General features: G+C 27.1%; 7 protein-coding genes across 7 annotated transcripts; 1 reads left to right on the top strand and 6 right to left on the bottom strand.

The window, feature by feature from the left end:
• Nucleotides 1-6,215: 6,215 nt before the first annotated feature.
• On the top strand, nucleotides 6,216-7,235 carry LOC119685044. Its single transcript, XM_038099230.1, has 2 exons — nucleotides 6,216-6,505; nucleotides 6,576-7,235. The coding sequence occupies exons 1-2, from the start codon at nucleotides 6,295-6,297 to the stop codon at nucleotides 7,103-7,105; spliced, it is 741 nt and encodes a 246-aa protein (XP_037955158.1). The 5' UTR covers nucleotides 6,216-6,294; the 3' UTR covers nucleotides 7,106-7,235.
• Nucleotides 7,236-7,269: 34 nt separating this feature from the next.
• LOC119685045 lies at nucleotides 7,270-8,386 on the bottom strand. Its single transcript, XM_038099232.1, has 2 exons — nucleotides 8,085-8,386; nucleotides 7,270-8,020 (listed from the first exon to the last, which is right to left on the bottom strand). The coding sequence occupies exons 1-2, from the start codon at nucleotides 8,285-8,287 to the stop codon at nucleotides 7,717-7,719; spliced, it is 507 nt and encodes a 168-aa protein (XP_037955160.1). The 5' UTR covers nucleotides 8,288-8,386; the 3' UTR covers nucleotides 7,270-7,716.
• Nucleotides 8,387-10,454: 2,068 nt separating this feature from the next.
• Nucleotides 10,455-10,882, bottom strand: LOC119685478. Its single transcript, XM_038099762.1, has 2 exons — nucleotides 10,804-10,882; nucleotides 10,455-10,705 (listed from the first exon to the last, which is right to left on the bottom strand). Exon 2 carries the CDS (start codon nucleotides 10,701-10,703, stop codon nucleotides 10,512-10,514), a length of 192 nt encoding a protein of 63 aa, XP_037955690.1. The 5' UTR covers nucleotides 10,704-10,705; nucleotides 10,804-10,882; the 3' UTR covers nucleotides 10,455-10,511.
• Nucleotides 10,883-12,650: 1,768 nt separating this feature from the next.
• LOC119684055 lies at nucleotides 12,651-13,321 on the bottom strand. The gene is made up of 2 exons (XM_038098000.1): nucleotides 13,019-13,321; nucleotides 12,651-12,880 (listed from the first exon to the last, which is right to left on the bottom strand). The coding sequence occupies exons 1-2, from the start codon at nucleotides 13,249-13,251 to the stop codon at nucleotides 12,745-12,747; spliced, it is 369 nt and encodes a 122-aa protein (XP_037953928.1). The 5' UTR covers nucleotides 13,252-13,321; the 3' UTR covers nucleotides 12,651-12,744.
• A 1,648-nt stretch (nucleotides 13,322-14,969) lies between these two features.
• On the bottom strand, nucleotides 14,970-15,937 carry LOC119683210. Its single transcript, XM_038096843.1, has 2 exons — nucleotides 15,369-15,937; nucleotides 14,970-15,251 (listed from the first exon to the last, which is right to left on the bottom strand). The coding sequence occupies exons 1-2, from the start codon at nucleotides 15,773-15,775 to the stop codon at nucleotides 15,131-15,133; spliced, it is 528 nt and encodes a 175-aa protein (XP_037952771.1). The 5' UTR covers nucleotides 15,776-15,937; the 3' UTR covers nucleotides 14,970-15,130.
• A 231-nt stretch (nucleotides 15,938-16,168) lies between these two features.
• On the bottom strand, nucleotides 16,169-18,363 carry LOC119685082. The gene is made up of 2 exons (XM_038099277.1): nucleotides 18,063-18,363; nucleotides 16,169-16,437 (listed from the first exon to the last, which is right to left on the bottom strand). The coding sequence occupies exons 1-2, from the start codon at nucleotides 18,293-18,295 to the stop codon at nucleotides 16,212-16,214; spliced, it is 459 nt and encodes a 152-aa protein (XP_037955205.1). The 5' UTR covers nucleotides 18,296-18,363; the 3' UTR covers nucleotides 16,169-16,211.
• A 563-nt stretch (nucleotides 18,364-18,926) lies between these two features.
• Nucleotides 18,927-19,246, bottom strand: LOC119674096 (the record flags this gene model as incomplete). The annotated part of the gene is made up of 2 exons (XM_038085221.1): nucleotides 18,927-19,103; nucleotides 19,164-19,246. Coding segments are annotated over 2 exons (204 nt in total), but the record flags the coding sequence as incomplete, so codon positions are not given.
• Nucleotides 19,247-19,249: the final 3 nt, after the last annotated feature.

Genomic DNA, 19,249 nt, shown 5'->3' with positions numbered 1-19,249 from the left:
TGACTGGTGTTCCTCAATGTACCATAATACCATTTACCTAACACGTTATAATATGAGTACAAAGAGTACAAGTATAAAGGATTAGTATTAAAAAATAATAAATACAGAAGAAAATTGTACCTAACTACTTCACATTAATATACAATTAAGCTAAAATTTTATTTGTTTTTGAAATATTAATACCAAAAAATTTAAAAATAGTTAAATATATATATATATATATATATGAAGGTGCGATAAATTATTGTAATATTATAAAAAATGAATCTAAATTCTTCTTTGTATATATCATCACAAAATATTTTTTAAATATCCAAGTATATTTATATATATAATATATATATATGTATTAATATATTATAAAATATTAAATTATATATATATATATATATATATATATAAAACATAACAATATTTGTTTATTTTTAATTAAACTTTTCATTTTATTTTGACATTAATATTGATATATATTTATTGAGATAATATAATTAGTATGCATATCTTTATGAATAAAACGACTTCAAAAAAATAGTAAACAATTGTAATTAATATAAAAACTCTTAAAATGCTGAATATTATTTAAAACTTACTTTTTCTTGTGATAGATAAAAAAATATGTAACAATTTCAAATTTTAAAAATTAAAATTAATACAAAAAAAAAAAAAATATTTAACACTTTAACACTTTAAATATAAGTTAAATACTAAAAATATTAAAATCTTTATATTTTTTTTAACTAAAATCCTAAATTTATTTTAAAATGCATATAGATTTAGAAAAGGAAATGTTTAAAAGTAGTGAGTTGTTTAATAACTATATATTTGATTGAGAGAGATACTGGTTTCATTCTGAGTTATGATAAAGTGCTCATATTTATATATATTACATATATTAAAAATTGCGTCTACGTAATGGTGGATTGCTTTCCTGGTTAGAGTTTTTAAAACTTAAATATATGTATTTTTCTGTAATATTATATTTAACACTACTTAACTCTTAAGCTCTACTCTTACCTCTTACTTTCATTTAAATACACTTTTAAATAATTCTATCTCTATGACTTAGTTTGTAATAATAAATATAAAAAATGTAAACATTCAAAAAACTTAAAAAGATTTTTAAATATACATTTTATAAAATGTAGATATAGGTATATATGTAATTTAAGAAAAAATTCTATATATTTTTAATTAATAAATTAAATAATCTAAAATTATTAGTTAAAGAAATTAAAATTTACTTACGTATACACTATTCCAAAATTAAAATATTTTTATATTAAGACTTATTATAAGTGAACAAAACGTAAATAATAGCATTAATTGATATATGTATTATTTATTTATAATAATAATGAAATAAAGAACATCTTTCATACAAACATACAAGATGTGTTGTTAATAATAAAAATGTTATTAGAAAATTTCCTTACTATATTTTTTGTTCTTTATAGGACTACTATACATCTATACATCTTCAACCGTGATTTATTGCACTGGATTTTATTTTAATATATTTAAATTCAATATTTTAAATTCAGTTTAAACTAAAAATATCAAATTTTTATCCCCATTTAATGGTAAGCAAACTGAACGACTAGTGATAAGCTTAGTAATGGCTTTGAATTACGATATACACCATGAATAACTTTTAGAACTAAATTAACACAAATTACAAAAGAATTTAACAAAGAGGTTTTTTGAAAAGTAGTGAACTATAACAACAAAAATTCATTTTTATATTATTTTAATTAATTGAATTTTTGGCAAATACACATCGTCAGTGGTCCCCAAAATAATTTTGTATTTAATTATTCGTAAATTATTTTTTGAGACTGCAAGTACCAGGAATCCAACTCGTGCCCTGCCAAATTTGAAGCACAGAGTCAGTGCACCTTAACCAACGGTCCTAAAGCCTTACCTGACTTTTATGTTCGCACATTTTCTGGAGTTTTGTTAAATTACTGTGAAAGTTTTATTAACAAATTCACTTGCTGTGTTTATATTAGATCGAAATCATAAACCAGCTGTAGAATTATTGAATTATTTAGTTATATTTTTTAATTGTTAAATTTCTATACTATACTATTTATAGAGTAATTATTTGTTGACTGATTTATATACTCTTTGTTATATATAGAATCTTATCTAGGAATGCAATACTGAGAAAGTCATACTAATGTTACTCAACGATTCGCACGGGCGAGACTAATATTTTGTGAATATAAGTTGTAACATAATTAAGTGTCAATTTTTCAGACGGAAATGACTATTATATTTAATAGAAACTAGTAAATTTCATAAAGAGGTTTTTCGAATAGTAGTAAACTACAACAACAAAAATTCATTTTTATATTATTTTAATTAAGTGAATTTTCGGCTGACCTAATTTAATATCATATATTATTTTCATTTAGATAAAATAAATTCAAATGTATAAATTAAGTTGCTAAGGACGATATGTATTTTTAAAAGTTCAATTTTTTTTTTCATTATTATATTTAATATTTAAGTTACCTATGATTTTTTAAATAATGCTTCACTTTTTGCAAAAAATTATTTAATTTTCTTATCAAAACATATTTTTACTTCTCCTTCGCATTAACACATTTATGAATATTTGTACTTACATAAATTTACTTATGAAAGTAAACTTTCATTTAACTTTACTTTCTTTTTCTTTAAAAATGTCCTTCTTGTGAATTTCGCTGAAAAAAATAATTGATGTTAATTAAGTGATAAAATACACGTGTTGTGTATTACTGCTGGGTACAGTGGTGAAATATAGGTCACCTAAAGTAATATTAACACAAAATGATGGCTTTTGTTTTATTTAAAAAAATAAAACAAATTTTGACATTACATGTCACTTAAACGAACAATGTAATAAAAAATATATATTTTATTAGAGCTTATTAGTCTGCAATAATGATTTGTGATTGATTGTATGGAAGTATGTATGGTGACTTGAAGTCACCAACAAAACCACACCAACGGAAATTTTACAGGCTTCCAGAAAACTTAGTGTGTAAATTAAATAAAAAAAAATTAATTTTATAGAAAATATTTATTTATTTTTTTTAAATTTTTATTTGACATAAAATAGCAAAAAAAATATAAATAAAAACATAAGTATTTGGGAAAACAAAATGCTTATTTGTATTCTTTTCAATTTCAATAAACATCTTTTGTTAGGAGTCACATTGTTCAATGTATTGACACATTTAGGTCATGTGACGAATTATTGCCATTTGAATATTGTTTGCCAAAATATTTGAAGCAAAAACAAAAGCAAGTTCAATAACTCAGTTGTAATGTTACAGTAACTCGTATATATAAAAAACTTCATTTGATATTGCTGTGAAGGTTCAATATAAGAGAAAGACAAACCCAGATGAGGCGGCTGTACGCATTCTGAATTTGTAAGAAATTTTGACACAGATGTGTAAAATGCTGATGATTCCATAATGATGAAATGCTTTGTGAAAATATGTTTAATGCACACATTACTTCCTTATATACATATAATATATATATATGTATGGTTTCGTTTTAAGATGGAAATATTGATTCAATCAACTTAAAATACTTTATATAAGATTTTTATTTCAAAGTAGCTGCAATAAGAATTAAGTTCAATATACTTATACTTGGTTGGAGTACTAAAACTCGGATCAATGTTTTCACATCAGTATATAATTTTTTATTTATTTAAAATACAAAATAATAATAATATTATCAGTAACAAATTTGAGAATTATTTTTAAAATAAAAAAAGCTAAGTTCATACAAACCAAAAAAATAAATTTTTTCACATTAAGAAGTATTTAGTATGAAACAATTTCATCTGGTGTGCATATATTGATTTTATATATACCGGATAACAAAATATATAAAAGAATTGTTCTAATTGTTTGCTTTACGAATTGTAATTTACTCTGAGTAAATCAAAGGGTTTTCAATGCTTTTTATAATATTATTTATTATTTTTTTTATGTACTTTACTAAAAAAGTATTTAAAAAATCCCATTCAGATTAAAGATTTAATCTTTAAATACTTAAAGATTAAATCTTTCTAGTGTTTGCTAGAATTTGAAATAATTTTGTAATAATTTTTCCTCCAAATATATTATTAAGTCGTTTTCCCGAAAGTGTCAAAAGGATAACTTAATGAATAAACTGCAAGCAAAAATGTTCGCACTTGATTATCTTTTGTATGTGCTGCAGGGTACAAAATTTCGTTGGGTTTAATAAACTCATATTTAAGATTGACGTAGACTGAAGAACCATTTTGCTCAAATGGGACTAGTCACTCGTAACATTTGTAATTTTGTAACCACATTCATTAAAGGTGTCTGTTATTTTACAAGAATGAGTGTTTTCCATCTTCTGTTGGGTTTGAGAGTTCGTGTTTTTGTAGAGAATTTATATTTATTGTAAAATTGGGCTAAAAAAATTTTTATTATAAATCTTATTTAAAAGTATTAGTTACGTGAATTGATTGTGGGAAAAATTTTTGAAAGTTATGTCCTCACATCAAACTGTCTTACTGATAATAAATAAACTCTTAGTTTTAGAAAAGTTGTATTGTTAAAGTTTGTGTAGTTATATAACATATGTATATGTAGTTAAATCATCTAACAACACTTTTCAATTATTGACTATTCAAATAATATAAAGTAAGCACAATTTTAATAAAAAATACTTTTAACTTGCTATTTCATTTCTTCTACTAGTTCTTCTTCTAGTCCAAAGAAAGGACTTCTACCTTACTACTAAGGAGAATTCCGTTCAATTTAGTTCATGCTTCTGTTACTGTATTTGGTGTTATATTGACAAAGAAAATTGTAGTCTATTTGGTTTTATCTAGAAGCAACATTCAACTAGCGTAATCAGATTTACTTAACCAATCCATTATACTAAAATCAATAAGTCTTTTGTTAATAGTTAATTAAAAGCTTTCAGAAAAAGAGGCGTTAAGATATTTATACAATTCTGATGAATGTTAAACAGTTTCTTAATAAAAATTTAAAATTAATTTACTCAAAGTTAAGTTTTATTAAAAATATTTTCATTATTAGCAAAGCTATCTAACTATTTTAACGCACAAAGAAGAATAAATTCTGAGTTAGTCGGTACGTAAAGTAAGAACTTAAGCGAACTTTAGTCAAAGCGAAATGCACAAGCAACCACACCTGTATGGGATATTACATAATTATGTTTCAATTTCATTAAGAAGAAAATTATTATCATATAATTGGAACGTAAATTTTTTAACACCCATGTTCAATAAATAATAACATGATATGAAACATACACGTAGTGCTACCACCAGTTCCAAAGTTATAGCAGTTGAAAATTATTTGCAGTTCAATTGGGACTGACTAGAGTCTAATAACTCTCAGCGATATATTAAAAGATTATTTTAACTAAACAAATTTTAATGATTTGATGAACTTATAACAAATTTTAATTACAACAACAAAACCACAAACACTACAAATCTAAAAAAAATTACAAATATAGCAAGAAATAATTGAGAGCACACTGTATGAATTACTCCCAATACTCCCAACAGTCATTAAAGTGAGACATTTTGGTTTAAAGAAAATTAGTTTAAATTCCAAATACCATAGAAAACAATGATGAGACTTATGCGGTTTAGACATTATCCATTTTGAATTTAAATTCTTTGGAAAGTGTGTCACGCAAAATTATACTCCAGTCAATTTGTGTGAAAGTATGTCGGCAGATGTTTAGGACACTTGGTTATCATCTATTTATGGCATGAATGCTGTCAAAACTATTTAACCAATGTTCTGCGGTTTTGTTAAAATTGTCAAGAGGATTCAGTGAATTGTAATGGTTTTTGAAAGAGTTGATTAAGTTTAATTTTGCTAATAATAATATATTATTATTTTACAATCAAATATGAAAACGAAATATAACAAAAATATTAATCAAATAGTTTAAAAATTTACTCCTTAATGAATCAAGTATATAGCAAGTATACAGTACATATATATCCGCAAGTAAAGAATATATGATTACGAATGTACTAAAATTTTGTAAATATTATTGTTCACATACTAATTTATTTCATATTTTTCTGTTACAATTTAAAGTTGTTACTAATTTAAAAAAAAAAAACAAGTCTAGAAGGACATAGATTTTTAATCAAAAAAATAAATAATAAATATAGATATGAAAAAAAATCTATAATAAGCTTTTAAAAAAAATGGTTTTTGGCTTCTTATATTTTTTATTTATTGTGATATACTTCAAAGACATTAAATGGATCAAAAAAATGATGTGCACTATGTACGATGCCTCAAATGCCTCAAAATTTTAAAATGTTCGCGTTTCGATACAGTTTGTTTGCTTGAACATATTAGAAAGGATCACCCTGAAATACAAGTTGTTTCAAATTCAGGCCATGGGCAATCTATTGATAAAGACTATCCGCAATCAAATAAGTTATCTGTAACAAAATCTTTACCGGAAAGTAAGTCTAAACTTTTGAAAGTAATGTATAATGCTAAATATTCAAAAGAAGTTATTTTATATGTTTAAAGATGCAAGAAGTCCAGATAGAAATCCAGAGGGTGGTATGCAGTCTTGTACAAGGCCACTGACACCGCAGGGCCAAAGCAATCAAGAAGCATTGCTTCATCCAGATAGACGAATGTCTGATCCAGGCAAAGCGAGTCCTAGAAATGATCAAGCAACATTTAACGATGACACAAATGTTATTTACCAACGACGCAATGATAATTGTCAAAGAAATCCTAATAAAAAGTTTATGTATCGTACGTCAATGGAAAAGTGGCGACCAGGCAAAGGCAACATTTATTGCCCAAAATGTGGTACTAATAAGCCACCGCTCATCAAAACGCGAACTGAGCGAACCTCAAATAACACTATCGGAGCTGCTTGTCTTTTCAGCTGTTGGCCATTTTGCTGTTTACCATATTGTTGCCCGGGCAATAACAAGGAATACCTGCATTGTTCCAACTGTAAAAACTTTCTTGGTCTATATGATCCTGATCATAATTGCATTCGTCCAAATCGAGATTATGCAGAAGCGATGAATATTGAATCCTAGAATTAAATAGGCAAGAGAACAATGATGCTTCATTTTTTTTTAATTTTCGAAAGGAAAACATGCTGCTGTGAGCGGATACCGTAAGAGTATCTGACTACAAGGGGTAATAAACACTATTTCAAATAAATTTTGTGTACATATTTTTATTTTTATATAAATACAACTCTTTGCGTAATGTACGTATATATAAAAATTCACTGAGTACTTTATTTTATTATACTAAAATTATATGCCATTCACATATTTACATATCAACATATACTATTTTTGTTCTAATAGCTTTTAGAGCTTTTTTTATAAAAAGTACAAAAAGTGGATAATATAAGACTTCGTGTTGAATAGAAATTGAACTCACCACTCTTCATTATAAACAAAAACTGAGCTATGCTAGAGGCAAAAAGTTTAGCTCTACTACCATTACTTAGTGCTGTTTTATAGATGAGATAAGTTCAAATGAATTGAAATTAATAAAAATAACAAAAATATATATAATGGAATATCAAGAAAAAACTTTTGTTCAAAAATAATAATTGCATATATATAAACAAAGTTACTATATCAAAAGTTACTATATTGCAGTACAGATTATATATTTATATTAAGTTCCTGTCTCAGTTTTTTCCTGTAGGCGCCACTTTAGTACTAATATCAGTTTGTTGATCTATAACATTCTCTTTCTGGTCTTCATTTTCTTTAAAATTTTCCGTTTCCTCTTTAATTATATTACGAACTTTCTGAAAACTCTCTGCGCACTCTGCTTGTTTAGCTCTTACAATCAAACTATCTGTTGCTGACTTCTCGCGAGCCCGGTTAGATGTGTACCGATTACAACGGTTTAAAGGTACAAATCGTCCAATATAACAGCCACATTTGCTACAGTAATGATTAATATCAAAACTGCGTTCCCAATTTTTACTTAATAAAAACAAAAAAAAAATTTTATTGCATATTAGAAGAGAAAAAATATTTGCTTATTTACCACAACTTAGTTACGTTTAGAAATCGCTGTAAACAAGTGACAGGTTCCAGTCGAAGAACACTCATTGCCTCAGTTCCGCAGGCTACACAGTTTATAAATGTCGACTGCTTTTGTAAGAAACCTATGTTCTTTAACTCAACCGGTTTTATAACAGGATCGGTATTTAAATCCATTTCTTCACTCGTTTCTACTTCAACAGCCATGCTAAATTGAATTTTATTTAAATTTTTTAAAGTTTTTTGTATCTAACAGAACGAAAATTTCAGATCCACAACTATTGCTTCGAGTTTTGATATTGGACTAAAAATCTTTGGCGTTAAATAAGCTCACCAACTCGCAAATTTTTTAATTTGTTTTAAAAAAAAATATATGATACAATTCATCTTTCAAACTCTTATATATTCTCTTACGAAGGTGCTCTTAAATGCTTACTATAATATCTCTGGTTGGGTGGCAGAGATATTTTGATTTATTTTTGTATTTTTTCTGTTCAGCATTCAATGCATACTTTTGTTTTCACTTCAGAATTTAATTAATTTATTTTGCGTTATTTTATTAAAAGCATAAAAAGATCATTTGTTGATCTTAGTGACCTCACCCGCTTTTCGTTAATGAAATAATTGAATTCCGTGCTGTTTATGGTATTCTTGGTATTTGTAGGGAAATGTCTAATATGCAGTCAATAATTGTACCCTACAATAAAGACTACTATGTACAAGGTATTTAAAGTGCTAGTGATATTTTGTGAAAGATTAAATGTATCTAGGACTTAAATACTTCCCTATTGATTGATGTTCTCACCAGGATGCAATCCAATTGACATTGTAATGAAATGATTATGTAAATAATTAAGGTTTCGTTTAATATCACAAATATCTCAAGTTATCGTTTGCTATTAGTACAATATTTTTAACAGAAAATATATCTCTTATGTACGATATAGATTGACTTGAATTGATATTTCTTTACTATTGCACATAAGTTATATATGTTACGAAGTTATATTAAGGCAGAAAATGTTGCCTTTTTTAAGTCAGAATATCCAAAATAATACCACGCTTTTAAGAGATATCACGGCTGCTTGCATTTTTCAATCTGAACATAAAAAATTCAGCCAAATGGAATATGTGACTGGATCTTTAAATTATATTACCTTATTTTTATGAGCTATAATAGCTTGTTATACTCTACTAATGTATATTATTTCGCAGGTCGGCTACAAATAGCAGTGTACAACACCCTTACTGTATTTTCCAGCTTAATAAAAGATATATCTATTATAATAAATTGGAACATTTCATATCATATTCATAATATATTATCATTGTTTTGATATTTAATATTAGTTATATTACTTTGCCAATTACTTTGCACTAATGAACTGCCATTTTTATTACTATAAAATTATTACTATTAAAACTAAATGAGAGTTTTAAACTATATTAAGAATATCAGCACATCATAACTGTTCAAAACCTGACAGTGATATTATCAAACCCAACCAAGATATAAGAATGAAAGGTGCTTCGGCTATACTTTGTCCGTTAAGGAAACCCTTTGTCTCGACATTCTTGAATTCTAATTTAAAGAAGGCCTAATTTAAATAATCAGTTCTCGATTTCACTCTGCAATTGATGTCGCACTACGATTCGGAAGAGCTTATAATTAATATATATAAATTAATATATATTAACAGTTTGAATAAACCACCTTCACCTCCATTCCATTTATTCTCTCTAATATGTTATTCAGGTAAATTCATTTAACTGAATTATATTTTTCTGTTTAAGATTTGGGTTTTATAATGCCACCAACAGAGCTGATAATATATAAAACTAAATATTTTAATTTAATATTTCATGAATGTATTCTGCTTTAGCCTTGAAGATTTCCATGTTTTATTATTTCCGAAAAATTTTATTTAAATTATATTTCTTCAAGTACGAACATCCTAATAACTAATTCATAAGATATTTTTGGTGTCAATTTACTAATTATTCCAATTATAATATAGCTCAATTAAACATCAGAATTTTGAAAATCTAATTAAAATTCATTTTCACAACGAGTGATATCATCGGACATAAATCATACAATACACGCCATATAATACTATGATGTATCTACATAGTTAGAATAAAAGCATTCAATGTATCTCAGCCAAGTGGAAATTTAAATAAGAGTGTTTATGAGCACACAAAGATAAATATTGATCATCGTTTTACTCCAAATTTCCTCCAAGTATTCCGAAATAGACGCGAAATATGCGAAAGCATATAAATAAATAAATAAACAAAACGTTTTTTGATATATTTTTTTATATGTAATTAAAAAAAAATCAAAATTAATTAGACATTAATTGTAGCACCCGAAAATCATTTAAAATACATAAATAAAATTTAAAATAAGTAAACAATAGCAAATTATTTACAATTGTGGCCGCCTATAGGTACCCAAGTATTCGCCGCATTGCGAGCAGTAATGTTGTCGGGATCCACAACAACGCAGTATGGTTCTCCTCACAGTTGTCTTGGCGGATTGTTTACAGTAAGGACAGGTGACCTCATGAGATTTCGGCCCAACAGCAAAGTAGGCGGGATTGGGTGGTTGTTGGACCATTACTAAAATGAAAATGCAAAAAAAAAATAAATATTAAAATTGTATACGACGCCAATTCAAGAGACTGATTTTTTACTAAAAACTATAAATATTTAATTACCTGAATTTATATTAAATTTTGTTGGACTGTGCGTATTTCTGCCAAAATTTCTTCACTGTTGAGTGGTCAAATATCAACTGCAAGTGCCCTCAACAAACTGGGAGATACAATTTAAAGAGCAAATTTGTGAAGAATTTGAATAGATTTGTGTTAAGAGCTAAAAGGTGTTGCCGGTTTCGGTTAATTTGTTTAAAATTATTGTACTCCAAAGAGAAGCAATTTTGATTCATCTCAGTAAGACAGCATTATTTGTATTGAAAAAAAATTTCAAAAATGTATCTAAACACACATAGACATTAAATATTATGTCACATGTGAGATTGTTTAGTCTTTCTGTTGTCATAGCTTTTATTCTGCTTTCTGCTTTTTACTTTTACCTTTTTTAGTTTATTTAATAAAAATAAAAAAGAAGACTTAAAAATGTATTTTAAATAAATTTTAAAGCTTTTGTATGTTAATCATTTTATTATTATTATAAAAAATATAAAATACAATGAATATTTAGTTAATATATAAAAAGAATTGTCTGAGAAGAGAGCGAGCGACAAATGTATAAAAACAAATATGTGGAAAATAATCAATATTTTGTTAGACTCGAATATAATTTTTAAATATAACTACAAAATTTTGGAATACTTATGTTGCATGACCTTATAACAGGAGACTAGATACACGATCTATATCTGAAACCTGGAAAAAATACCAGTATGAATAATAAAGGAAAAGCTATAAGTATTACTATAACCGATTATAACTTTCTGTAGCATCCTCGGAGTATACTTAATAAAAATTCTTAATAACATGTCAAAAAATATATTGGTTCCAGTGACAGCTGTATTAAAGCAAAATTAATTGTGGTACTGAGCACCTTAGTTTGGTAAAAGCCTTAATTAATGTTAATTACTTCCAAGTGAAATATATTATTAAACATATTTTATTAGTGTTTAGTGTCTGTGTTTTTTAATGTAAATTCTACTTAACTACTTCTAGTACATCAAGTATTGTGAAATGATACTTGATATGAGGATCGAGGAAACTCCTTATATTTAATATTAACAAAAATATATAGTACTATATCAAACTCTACTCGATAATAATATAGAGTCGATTTTTATCTTAAGTTGCATATGAAAAAGGCAGTAGTTATCTCGCTTCCACAAGTTTTGTAGCTTTCGTTTCCATGATGTTTTTGAACGTCCTATTTTTCGTCTACCTTGTGAATTCCAATCCAGCGTTCGACATTGGTTAGATATTGCATGTTTGATTGTTTTGATACCTTGTATGTCAATAATTATCACTACTTCACTTCCGTGAGACTTTTTCTTTACGGACTACTTACTTGATTAGTCCTCCACTGATAATCCTGGTTTAACGAATTAAAGTAAGAATGGGTTTTTGCATACATAATATTTCTTTAGTAAAAAAATTAAAATAAATTAATTGTGAAATAATTCATATTCGGTTAATTAATTAATTACGTTAATTAATGTTTGAAATTCAAGGAATGGTACAAGTTTCCTTAGAATATAAACACTTGATGTATAACGCGTTTGCTGTTACTTTTTCTGGTTTTAATCAATTTATTATTAATCAAGTATCATTCTCATATAGATAAACATCGAATATAATACATAATATTACTATGCACTGAATGACTATTCTTTTAAATTGGTATTTCTATATGTGTGGATATATATAATATATCTAGAGATTTATATATCTCTAAATATTTTAATAATTTTTTTTTTGCAATAACCAAATTTTTTCCTAAGTGAATTATTTATTTATTTTCCCTATGCTTAATATACAAAATAAAAATTAAAAAAGCTTTTTTTTAAACCACTTGCGATTTTTTTATTAATTTGTTTTGACTAAATCAAAATTAACATTTTGGAAAACATTTAAAATACAAAATTCCACTTTTCTTCAATTCAATTGATCTTATTTTTTCTTCGGTGTGATGTGTCGATGTTTCATATAACGTCCAAAATAGCACCCACAATTCTTGCAGTAATGATTTCGGTCGGTTTGTTTACAAGGAAAATAATAATTAAAACAGCAGCAACAACAAAATGTTCTAAACAATATATCAGAAATTAAAATCAGTTTAATTATATCTTATTCCAAAATTATATTTATTCTAACCGATGTATATAAATATATATATCAAAATATCAATTTTTAATTTTTATTATTATATATATTTAAAACTTACATAAAAAGGCAGCCAAAAATTCGATTTATTTCATTGGCCCACCATTTAAGTTCGTTCTCGACTTGTGTTTGTTCAGTTATTCCACACGAAGGACACTTTATAACCACGGGCTCCTTCGGTAAATTTAGATAAGTTCCTATCAGTGGTGTTGCAAAATTATTGTATATATCATTTTCTCGTTTTTCTTCAGCGGCGATTTGTTTTGCTCTCATTTGTTCTTCTGTGGATGCCATAATTATATAATTTTTTTTTCCTTTTTTATTATAATTATTTTGTTTTTATTATATGTTTTTATTTTAAATGGGAAAGAAACTACATTTAAATCAAAAAGTAAACAAGCGATATTCTTCTTCACATCTATAGATTTAAATTATTACTGAAATCAAATTTAGCGAGAACGCAATATTTTGTTTGGGTATAAGTAAAAATTTTAAAGAGTACACAATGGACAACTCTCTGAAATTCATGATTTAAGAACAACCGTAAGAGTTACAACACAAGTTTTATGCTCTAATTAAATTACTTATTTTTGTACCGATAACATACATATATGATTATTAGTTTTATATATCATAATAAATATTTTTTTTCTTTATGGTTAATATGGATTTAATAGTCTTCCAAAGTTAAAGGTACTACTAATAACTCTTTGTTATATGCGCGGCAACTTTATGGCAACCGGTTTAACTTAAAACAAAAAATAATAATAAAAATGTTTTAAAAAATGTTTGTTAAAACAATAACCATTTATTTGAACACTTCTCACAAGAGATAATTTTTGTTAGCTTTATTGTCTATTTTTTTAGGATGGGTATGATCCCATCCCAACATTCCCAAATTCTACGCAAATAAATTAAGAAAATAACAGCAGCGATAGAGTTGAAAACACAACAATAACACATAAGTATATGTCCAGCTCTTAATATTTAATGCAAGCATCTAGAAACCTTTGTAAAAATATTTGAAAAAAAAAACTGACCCGATTTTAAATGAAAACTTATACAGAAGACGATATAGTTCAGAATTTGAATAATTTTCAAGCATGTTAACAAGTTATATATATTTTTTAAAGTAACAATATATATGATGGCTTACATACATAATGTACATGAAAAAGGACAATTTTTTAAGGAAGATCTAATAAGGAGATGATAACGCGACAAAGTTAGATACAGTTGAAAAAGTCTTAAAGAAGGTAAACATCCTGACACAGTCAAATATTGGAAAAACCAAAGATTGTGACATTAATAAGTGCTTAAAATATATTTAAATCTCAACATAATTGCAGTTCCTTAATTGTTTAAGTAATCAAAGGAACAAGTACAGAAATCATCTCTGTAAGGTAATATAATTTTATATACATTACCCTTGTAACCTGCATCCTTATTAATAAAAATTGAAGGTTTGATGCATCTTCAAAATTCTCAATGGTAAAAAATTGGTTGACCCAATGGCCGCTGAAAATGCTTTGACTAAGTTTTTCGCCAATAAATCACAGGAGCTTTACACTGATGGAATTCTGAAACCACTTGAAATATGGTAAGAGGTCATAAATAGTTATAGCTAATATATACTGAATAAAAATTGATATTCAATAAATAAAATTTTAGTTCAAGAATGTACAAAAAAACGCGTATAACTTTAATATCACCCAATATTTGCATATATATTTGGAAGCCCTATTGACTGCCCTAATGTCAGTATACTGAAGAGATCTACCTACTTCCTTATTAATAAAATTGATGTTCATACGACTATTCAATGCTGTGGAACATTCTAACTAAAGCCTTTAATAATTGATTTTGAGGATTGTCTGTTAGTATATTTTAACCACTTAAAATATTATTTTAATAGTTTTTCAAATACACATTAATTTTTTAATTGAACTCTATTTGATCTATTAAATAACATCACTGATAACTTAATGTTGACAGTTTATTTAATTTTAAAAAATAATACAATATAGTCCAAATGCATACATCAAAATATCTGAATAAAATTAAAATCGATTGGAATTTCTTCTATGTTTATAAGTTTATATGTAAATAAAATATAATATTTCCATAATATAAAAAAAAACTTTATATTTTTTGTAGAATTTTTTCGCTATGTTTAGTTTTGTTGAATACCCAGTTTTCCTCCACACTTATTGCAGTAGCAGTCCTTTGTACTGCATTCTTGATTACAACCACACCAAGTACATAGACAACATATCCAAAATATGGGAAAACAGCTATTAATAAATGAAAAAATTTTATAACGTACTATATTCCTATATAACTACATATATTAGAACTATATTACTATATTGTTTGTTTCATTGATTCCAATAGGTTTCTTTTGTACTTACCAAGACAACATGGATAAACAACAGCTAATATCTTTAAAACCACCTTTACGCAGAACAGCTGCATTGCCATCTTGTCTGCACAAAGGGCAACGAATACGATATGTTGAAGGTCCTACAGCATAGTAGCGTAAACGTGGTTGTTCCTCCGACTTTGTTTCACCCAACTTTGAAACTTTGGTTGTTATGATGGCGTCATCAATGTATGGCAGTGTTGAACCGTGACCATCGATAACAACATTAGCTATTATATTTTGTTTCTGCTCCTCAACTGTTTCAGCGGGCACTAGCTTGATGTGTATAATTGATGTTTCCGTAACTGCAGCCATAGTAGAAACACAACCTCTAATGCTGGAATCGCGTAATAACACTATTTCATTAAGCAATTCGGTGAGCTGGGCTGAGTGCATGATCGTCTACATGTTCTTCTCATTTACTCTTAACTAGAATTTCATATCAAGAGTTTTTCAAAAATTAAGAGCTGATATTTTTTCGGGATTCATAAAAGTGAACGAGTTTCTTTCCATTTCGTGTATTCTTAATTTATGTGGTATGAGTATAAGATATTTATAATTGAAATAAAAATATTCCAAACTTAGTTTTTTATGTGTATTCTTTATGATATCATGCAAAAAGTGTACACTTGATTTTTATTATATATTCTTGCCCAACACAAAAAATATTACGCGTTTCTCTCATTAATAAAGTAAAAAAAAATATATTTGTATATATAAAAATATTTATTTAAACATTTTAATGCTTTCTAAAAGTATTGCAGAAAAAAAAATAATATAATTGTCATTATTAACTTTTTTTATTAAAATTAAAAAAATTTGAATAAACAAACTATGCATTTTCCTTGACTTTCAAATGTTTTCGTTTATTTTTATCTAACTGTTCTTTTTGTATCTTATTAAATTTTTGCCATCGACCTGCTTCTTCGACATCAGATCGTTGGATTTTGAAGAGTTTGCGTTTGTACCAGCTAAGACTTATAAAACGCCCGATATAACAACCACATTTGCTGCAATAATGGTTCACATCATAGCGTCCTTCCCATCTTATAGGATTACTAGAGAAATTAGAATTAATTTTAAATATTTTCTAGTCCAAATTAAAAAGGTTTTAAAAAGTATTTAAATTATAAAGATATATTTTAAAATTATATTAAACTAATTTATAAAATTAAATGTATCATCTGATAACTTCGTAGGATGACACACTGATAGCTCGACTAATGAAATCTCTATATAAATATTAAAAAAGTGGCAACTTGCAGATAATACATGACATTTGAACGAATAAGCATTTAATTATAGCTTTAACTACTTTTATGTGAAACTTTTTATATTTTTAGAACAATGGATTCAAAATATTTTCGTAACTAATCATTGCTTGGATTAAAAAGTGCTACTTGAACTCTGCTCCATCGAAACTAATGATAGAGATAGTTTGCTTACTTTAACCTATGATGGTATTTATCCAAAAGAGGTGGTGAGACCAAAAAACATCAAAAAATTCCACAAACCCTAACGTGAAGTTCCAGGATATAGGTAAGGTTAGATTCAAAAGGAGCGTGCTGACAGTTGCAGGATAAAGGTGACATCTCAAAAATTTCAAAGGAACCTATCGACTTCATTTTCTATATACATAAGTCTATTATTATAATTACTTTTGGAGTAGGTGTACTAGTCAGCGTTTGCTGACATGTCAATGAATAATGAGATATTGATAATAATGAGATAAAAAGAGTTTTTTGCATCGTTCATCGTCGGCATGTAACGATGACCGAAGGTCTGATCTACCAACTCACTCCAGAGTTCAATCAGCAATTAGCCAAAAAAACAAATCCGTCGAATCTCGTCCAAAGCGGTCAAAAACACAACACACATTTGGTAAGGTTATGGCATCCGTATTTTAGAATACTAACAATAGCAATTACTACATGGCCCTGCTGGGGAGTTTGAAGAACAAAATTATGAAACAATAGCTTCATATGAAGTAGAAAAAATCTTTTTTCACCCACTATATTTGCTAAATTTCGACCCCAGCAATAACTACCTGTGGGGCAAACCTCATAGAAACACTTTAGGGAAAGAGATTTGGCTCAGGAACTGCGGCATATTTTAAAGCTAAGGAGCAATTACTTTCTACGACAGAGATATCGAAATGTTAGGAAAGCGCTAGAATGATTTTAATATTCTTGAAGCAAACTAAGTTGAGAAATAAAGTCAAATTTTGCCAAAGTTATTATTTTATCGGTTATCCTATAGCTGCAACTAATATGTGTTTGTTTACGATATCGTTGTAAGCATACAACATTTAGTAGTTCATCATAGAGGCTTCGTTGGAGTCTCTATGAAAAACTTTTTAATTTTAGGGATTTAACCTCTAACCTATCTGGTTACACGAATGGAAGAGAAGTAAGTCTGTACGATTTTAACATAGTATGACATGATGATATTTCCGGAAAGATAAAATAATATCATTTTATATTAAATTAATATATCATTTTCATTGATTTTATATCAATTTATGTTTAAGTAATTATTATTTGCATTCTTAACACTTTGCACACTTTAGACACCAGTGAGACACTAACAGGTTCATCCACAAAATAACGAGGAGATGATGATGAACAAAAGCTCGTATAAAAACCGAAAATAGAAACAATTTGCTTCAAACAATTTGACTTACCAACAACAACAAAAGTTAATGACTGCAACAATTTTTTGTAAAATCGTTACAGCATCTTGTTCCACCTTTGTCAAATTGGATTGATGACATGCTGGGCAATCAATTTCTGTTGGTTCCTTTAGCAAATGTCCGATATTTTGTGGCATAAAAGATGCTGGATTATCAACCTCCACTGTGCTATCGGTACCCGTTCCATCATTGATCGAATCATTTGTTGCGTCTTCCGTCGACATGTTAATAATATATATTTATATTTAAAAAACTTTAGTCTTATAATAAACAAATAAATGAAATAAAATTGTAAAAATTTTGAACGTTATTACTTTCGGCGAATTTGATCAAAAACTAAAAAAGTGAATACATTTTTTCATTAGCGACGTCAAGAGCGACGAAAAATGAGCAACTGCTCAGCTTTTGGATTATTGTGATGAATCACGACGATCAAAAGAGATCTCGTGGAGAAATGTTTGTGAATGTTTAAGAAACTAGAAATAGAGAAATGAACACAAAAAATGTATCTAAAGAAAATGTTTTCGTAAAATGACAAATTTACTTTTAGATAGAAATTCGCTGATTTTTGATTAAGTTAAACTTTTTATAAACTTTTTTCATTTATTGCAGATGAGACTTATAATTTGTTCAACGTATAAAAATAGCAAAGTATCTCACACACTTGTTAGTATTTAATGAACTTGAAACGATATATTGAAACGAAATTTCGCGTTCCTACATTTCCAATTTTAAATTTTTTGGCACATATTGATTCTTACCACTTTCATATAAAAAAAAACAAATCAAAAACGCCAAATGAACAAAAAAACAGTTTTTGTGTATATAAAAGTATTTTTAATAAAATAGTTTACATTTTGCTTTAAATTAAAGAATTGAAATTTTGAGATACAATATAATTTTACATTATTTTACGATGGCCGCCAATAATACCCCAAATAACCGCCGCAGGTATTGCAAAACATACGCTTACTTTTAAGACGACTCTGGAGACAAAAGTACACGAAGGATAAGGAAAAAATTGGAAAACAGCTGTAAATGAGCACATATAAAATAGAGGTTTTGATATTTTCTACTCCAAAACTAACTTACCATGAAAGCGTAGATAATAGACAACTGAGTTGACCCAAAGCGCCGGCCATTTGTACAGTTTCGGTATCCGCACGTTGTTTACACAA

This window comes from Teleopsis dalmanni, chromosome 2, assembly GCF_002237135.1.
Source record: "Teleopsis dalmanni isolate 2A chromosome 2, ASM223713v2, whole genome shotgun sequence".
In the NCBI taxonomy this organism is placed as follows: domain Eukaryota; kingdom Metazoa; phylum Arthropoda; class Insecta; order Diptera; family Diopsidae; genus Teleopsis; species Teleopsis dalmanni.
The sequence above is the reverse complement of the archived record's forward strand: the minus strand, read 5'-3'. Positions and strand labels throughout refer to the sequence as shown.